General features: G+C 37.0%; 1 gene segment (V, D, J or C); it reads right to left on the minus strand.

The window, feature by feature from the left end:
• Positions 1 to 3,689: 3,689 nt before the first annotated feature.
• On the minus strand, positions 3,690 to 4,239 carry LOC118829690. The segment is given in 2 exon segments: positions 3,690 to 4,042; positions 4,152 to 4,239. Coding segments are annotated over 2 exon segments (399 nt in total).
• Positions 4,240 to 7,360: the final 3,121 nt, after the last annotated feature.

Here is a 7,360-nt window from a genome sequence, read left to right on the forward strand (position 1 = left end):
ACAGAGCAGACATACAATACATAATAGCAAATTATTATAATAACTTTGTGTTTGACAGATGTAAAGATTTAAGCTTTTGGGATAAGAATTCAGTATTTGGTAAAAATTGTTGGGGAAGATGGAAAGTAGGCTGGCAGAAATTGGGCATAGACCAATATCTTACACCATTTATCAAGATAAGGTAAAAATGGATACACAATGTAGATATAAAGAGAGATATCATAAGAACATTAGAAAAACATGGACTATATTAACTATCAGACTTGTGAATAGAAGAACAATTTATAAATAAACAAGAGATAGTGATCATTGTGAGGGGTACATGGATAGTTTTGACTGCATTAAATTAAAATGTTTGTGTACAAATAAAACCCATGTAGCCAAGATTAGAAGAAAAATAGAAAATTGGGGAGGGGATTTATAGACTGTTTCTCAGACAAAGGTTTTATATCTCAAATATTTAAAGAACCTTGTCAAATTTATAAGAATATGAGTCATTCCCCAATTGAAAAATGCTCAAAGTATATGAACAGGCAGTTTTTAATGAAGAAATCAAAACAACATGTAGTCATATGAAAAACTGTTCTATATTACTATTGACTAGAGAAATGCACATTAAAACAACTTTGAGATATCATCTTCTACCTTTCAGATTGACTAAAATGATAGAAGGGGAAAGCAACAAATGCTGGAGGGAATATGGGAAAATTGGGACACTAATTCACTGCTGGAGGAACTGTGCACTGATCCAACCATTTTGGGGAGCAATCTGTAATTATGCCTGAAGAGTTATAAAACTGTATATATACCTTGACCCAACCACTATAAGGTCTATTTCCCAAGGGAAAAGGGGAAAGAACTACACTAAAATATTTATAGCAGCTCTCTTTCTGGTGGCAAAGAACTGGAAATTGAGGGAATGCCTGTCAATTGGGGAATGGCTAAACGAGTTAAGTATATGATTATAATGGAGTATTACTGTGCTATAAGAAATGATGAGATGCTTGATTTTAGAAAAACATAAAAGACTTGCACGAAATAATGAAGAGTGAACTCAGCAGAACCAGGAGAACTTTGTACATAGTTACAGTAATACTGTTCTAACAACAACTTTGAATGACTGTCATTTGGAGTATTATAAATACTGAAATCAGCTACAAAGGACCAATAAAGGAAGATGCTATCCACATCCAGAGAAAGAACTGATAAATACAGGTATGTATGTATAGTATAGCTTTACATATATACATACGTATATATGTATATATATATACATGTACATATATATGTGTGTATACATATATATATATATATTTGTGTCTAATGGCAGCCTTCTCTAGGATAAGATGGGGTGGCAAGGGAGAGAGAAAAAAATAAAAGTGCACAGCAGAAAACAAAAGAAGACTTAAAAGAAAGCACAGAAAAGCAGGGTAATTTTGAAAGTGATGTGTGGTATTTATTACATAGTTTTTCTAAAAAAAGTAAACACTGTGAAATGGAAATTCATAGTTTTACTTTTTATGATATGTACATGAAAATGTTCTTTTTTTAAAGTTCAAAATGAATAGAAAGAAAAAAAAGAAACATAATCTTTTCCCTCCTGTGGTTCCTCGTGGGTACAGAACGGTATTATGTTATTTGAATTTTCTTCATATTTGAAAGATCTTCTCCTGGTTGCTTTCAGAATTCATTGTTATTGGAATTGTTAAATTTAACTACTATGTGTCTTAGAGTTTTCTGTGTGGTTTTTTCAAGGAAATCTGTGGATTCTTTTGATTGGCACTTTGTTTTCTATGTTCAGAAGTTCTGGGCAGTTTTGTATTTCTTATATTATGATGTACAAATTTTTTTTTCCTTCTTTTGTTTTTCTGGAAGACATACTATCCTTAAGCTGTTTCTAGATCAATGTGTTTTGCCTTTATTGAGATTAAGTTTTCTTGTAATGTTGTTGCTTTTTGCTTTTCTTCTTCTAGATTGTTATTTATTTCTGCATATTTGTATTCCCAACTATTTATTCTCTCTTTTGTTTCTTTGGTGAGATTTGCCACCATGGATTCTAGTGGGTTTTTTTTTATTTTACCAATCATTCCTGCTGTGCAGGTCACAAATTTGTTTTCACAAATATTATTTCTTTTTTTAATTAAATTATTTATTTTTAGTTTTCAACATTCACTTCCATAAGTTTTAAATTTTCTCCACCTCCCTCCCCAAGACAGCATGCAATCTGATATAGGCTCTACATATACATTCTTATTAAACATATTTTCACATAAGCTATGTTATATAGAAGAATTAGGACAAGCGGGAGGAACCATGAGAAAAAAAAAATCAAAAAAATCAAAAAAAAAGAGAGCAAATAGTACGCTTCGATCTACATTCAGACTTGATAGTTCTTTTTCTGGATGTGGATGGCATTTTCTGTCATGAGTCTTTTGGAGCTGTTTTTTGGAGCTCTTGCATTGGTGAGAAGAGCTAAGTCTATCAAAGTCAGTCATTGCACGATGTGGCTGTTACTGTGTACAATGTACTCCTGGTTATGCTCACTTCACTCAGCATCAGTTCATACAAGTCTTTCTAGGCTTTTTTGGAGTCCACCTGCTCATCATTTCTTGTAGCACAATAGTATACCAATACATTTATATACCACAACTTGCTCAGCCATTCCACAATTGATGGGCATTCCCTCAACTTCCAGTTGTTGTCCATCACAAAAAGAGCTGCTATAAATATTTTTGTATATGTGGGTCATTTTCCCATTTTTATGATCTCTTTGGGATACAGCCCTACAAGAAGTATTGCTGGGTCAAAGGGTATGCACCAAATATTATTTGTCTTTTAAATCATTTGAGAATTTCCTGCTGTGGGTCCATGGTTTCTTGGAAATCCTCTGCTTCATCAGGTGTTAGTTCATTTTCTTTCTCGTGCATTATTTTTAGCCGATCTGAAAATCATGTTCCTTTCTGTTATTAGCATTTTTCCCTGTTACTTTTTCTGGTTTGCTCTACCTCTTGCCTTTGGTAATTTTGGTTTTTTTTTCAATTTATATTCTATCATCATTCACTTTCTGACTCCTCATTTGATGGCAGTTTTCCAGGGACTGGGACACAAAGTTATCTCAGCCTCCTACAATAGTGGGCAATTAAGGTTCATATGCCACAGTTTCCAACACAATTGACATCTGGGGAGATAGAAATGTCCCTAGCTAGATAATGAGCTTTTGCCTCAGACTCAGAGGAGTGCCATACAGCCTCATACCTGCCTCAGGTCCCTCTGTTAGTTCTCTGGCTGAACTCTGTTTCTAGCCTGGATCACTGCCTCACTGTTGTCCCAGTTCAAGCAAACTTCTGCCTTTTGATTTCCCCCTGTACCTGAAGGAAGCGGAGTAGAGTTACATTCTGTTGCAAGCCTATGAGTCACCTCCCACAGCCAATGAGTAGGTGATGGTGGGCCGAGGGGAAGGGGATGCTCAGTGAATTCATTAAGGTTTTGTGAAGTTTGGATTCCATCAAAAAAGTGCACTTGAGGACCTAGAGGGCCCCATGTGGCCTCAAGGCTACAGGTTCCCCACCCCTGAACTAATCATTACAAAAATTCCTCCTAGCCCTAAATCCTATGACTCTGACTTTTCATTCTTCCTTGAGAACAGCATTGCCCTACCTGAGGGACTCTTGAGAAAGGGGGAAAAATCCTTAGAGGACCATTTCAAAGATTGTCTCTGCAGGTTTGTGTTGAGCTCCCCAGGTGAGACCTCCCACTGTGTCACTCAGAACACAGAAGTACACAGCTGAGTCTTCCTCTTGAACACGGGGTTTCCTCAGATGGTAGGAGGTTTCATCCTTGTTGAGTTTGGCCTGAAAACCTTTGTTGCTTTCCCCTGAAGTATGTCTCAGGAGGACTTGAAGCTCCTGGTGGGGATACCAGACATACCAGGAGAGAAAAGGGTTCCCAGAATAGGAATAGGTGCATTTCAACTCCACTGGAGACCCTTCAGAGACAGAGACCTGGTTTTCAGGCTGAGTCACTGCCTGTGCTTCTGTTGGTCCTATTAGGGGGAGAAATAAAGAGGAAATCACTACATTCAGAAGGAAACATGTTTCTAAGCAGATTCTAATGGGAACAATGTATACAAATGGAATGAAATGTTAACTTACTCAGCATGAAGATCATCATAAAGGTAAGAATGAACACAGAGATCATGGCTCAATCGGATAAAGCTGGGGTTTCTCTCTCATTTGAGGTAGGTGGGTCAGTGGGTCCAAAGATCACTTCTAGGGTATAGAGGAGAAAGTCCTTCCCGTGAATTTCCAGGAGCAGGCTGTCCTTCTGTGAGTCTGCTTACTTTCTGGCTGCTGATTCCACTGAGCTGAGCATGCTCCAAGAGTCCTTTCAGTCTGAATGCCTTGAGGAGCTGTGGGCACCAGGGCTGAAAGGGAGGGAAGGGCATGTTACTGTGCTTCATTTTCAGAAGAGCCTGGCTCAACTTGTGCAGCATCGCCCTCTGGAGGCCAATCACAAAGCATGGAGCACATGTGAGTGCCCAGAGCTTCTCTTTATCCTATGGTGCTGCTTGCAAACGAAAAGGTCATTTCAAGCACAAACTGTGGAAGGCCTAGTCTGATTAATACCATGGTTCATGACAGTTCCAAAGGATTCATGATGAAAAATGCTATCCACCTCCAGAGAGAGAACTAATGAACTCTGAGTGTAGATTGAAATATCTTTTTTTTTATTTCTCTTGCTTTTTTTCCCCCAACATAGCTAATGTGGAAATGTTTTGTATGACATCATATATATAATAGATATCATATTTCTTGACTTCTCAGTGAGTGGGAGAGGGATGGAGAAAGGTAGAGAATTTGGAACTGAAAATAGAAAGGTTAAAAAACACTTTTGAAAAGACAGCTTTTCATAATATTTTAGGAGTCCTGTGATGTTACTTTTGTTTTCCCCCCTGTGTAGAAGGAAACAAATTTGAAAAATCCCCAGTAGTATTGTTTGTGCTCGATATCAGGGAGTGAGGCTGGAGTCCCACCTGAAGGGCTTGTGCACAGGCTATAGTTGTCCAAAGAGTAATGTGTACTCATTACACCAAGGTAGGTTCTTGAGTCTTCTGGCTGCACAGCTATGATATGCAGAGAGAAGTGTTTGACTCCTTTGTTGTAAAGGATTTCTACTCTTCTATTTTCTTTTTTTTTGTCCATATTTGAACAAACATCTATCAGCAAATCTGGTCCTTTCCCAGAATCCTGCTTATATCAATGGAAGTAGGTCAAGGCATTGCTTGTGTAACTGCAGTTTGTTCTGATGCTCTTTCCCTCCTGGACAGTCAAACAGAGAGGACTTTGTGGTCACTTTCTAGGCTTCTCACCTCTGCTTGAGAAGAGAATGACAGACTCAGGAAAATTTCATAAACTCCTCATACATTAAATTTCAATGGATCCAAATAATTCAGATTGAGCCCTTGTTCTTTCTCTTCTGTCTTGGAAAGAATGTCATTTGGAGTTCCCTGTTCCCTCAAGGCACCCTACTACTTCCCCATTCTTCTCCTTCAACTCACAGCCCAGATGAAGCCACAGGATCACTAATGAGATGTGTAAGAAATTCTCCATCCTTCCTCCCTATCAGGGACACTGATAATAGAGGCAGAAGATGAAGGGTTTCTAACTGAAGAAGTTAGTTCAATGTTCTGGGTATTGCTGGGTTCTTAGATGAGCTATTGAGCTAACAGGAGACAAGTACCTCATATAGGATGAGCACACCCACCCAGGTCTATCCAGAGCTAGCCACTCAGTTTGAATTTGCAGATGTAATCAATACCCAGTCATTTTCTGTCCAGATGCACTCCTGGCTCACAATATACCCAGAAGGAAAAATTCCTTGGCTTTTGGTCCCTTCTAAACACAAAGAGGGAAGAAAAAGAGTTCCCCTGTAGCTATCTTATTAAAAACTGTACGACATTTTTGGCAGCATAGTTAGTGTGTTGAAAAAGATGAAATTCCTTCTCCATCTTATCCTGGTATGGACCCAGTCACTTTGGACTATATGTAAAGACCTTAATCTTGTTTTCAGTGTTTCTTCATTCACTCTTTCACTCAGTTTCCTTTCTTTTTTAAGATTAGTACTTTATTGGATAGAGAGCCAGCCTTATAATCAGGGAGACCCCAGCTGAATTCCATCCTCTCATACATGCTTGCTATATGACTGAACAAATCATGTAACTTCTCAGTGGCTATAGGCTACTCTATAAGATTAAGTTGCAGAGCAATTGCCAGTTCGCATTGGCAGAGGAAGTTTCTTCCCCAGGAGTTACAATCACAGGTCCTATAATGTTTTAAAGCAATATAAAACATTCTTTTCCAATGTGAAGCATTCAGATCTTAGGCCCAACCTCATTTATTCTATGAGGTGTTGAGGGTCAAAATGCAGTCATAACTCTTGGGAAAGATCTTTCTCTATAATGATGTTCTGTTGACCTGGTGATCCTCCCACTGAACATATAGTCCATGTCAGAAATGTCAATATCAGAAAGAAATCCTCCATATAGAGAGAAATATTTATGGTATCGCTTTTTGTGAAAGCAAAAAACAAACAAAAACAAAAAGTCTCAGAACAAACTAAGTGCTCATCAATTTGGAATTGGCTAAATTATGCTGTGTGAACATAATAGAATGTTATTTTGCTGTAAGAAATGGAAACCAATTCTGAGAAATTTGTATAAACTGGAAAGACATAAGCCGATGCAAAGTGAAATAAGTATAATCAGTATAAAAATATACATAATCTTTACCATAATGTTTATGAAAATAACAATAGAATGAAATCAAATTCAGATTAATTGCACGAACTCAACCTGATTCCAAAAATCAGAAGATGAAATATCCTTCCCTTCCTCCAAAGAGACGTGAATGCTTTAGGAGGAGGAATAATAGCAAACGATTCATCACTGTCATTGCATTAGATGATTTTGTTTGGCTGAGAGTTTTTGTTTTGATTTGGTTTGGTTTTATTTGTTGTTGTTTTTTGCTATTATTGAAAGTGAATAATATGGGGGAGTTGTTGCAAAGTGATTATAATATATTAAAGCAAAATGAATTAATATAAATGTAATACAACAGAATAAATATCTATATTAAACAAAGTATTCTGAAGAATTAAGAAAGAAAGCACTCTTCTTTTTATGATATGATGTCCTAATATGTAAATCGTGGAAGGATAAAGCAAAGGAAGAGAAATATAGAAGCATATTATTAAGACATATAGTTTCAAACATTTTAAATAAAATCCCAGCAAAAGGGCTACAGCAATATGCATTTAAAACATCATTAATTATGACCAAGTTGTATTTTTACTTGGGATGCAA

The sequence above is a fragment of the Trichosurus vulpecula genome, chromosome 8 (genome assembly GCF_011100635.1).
Source record: "Trichosurus vulpecula isolate mTriVul1 chromosome 8, mTriVul1.pri, whole genome shotgun sequence".
Taxonomy (NCBI): Eukaryota; Metazoa; Chordata; class Mammalia; order Diprotodontia; family Phalangeridae; genus Trichosurus; species Trichosurus vulpecula.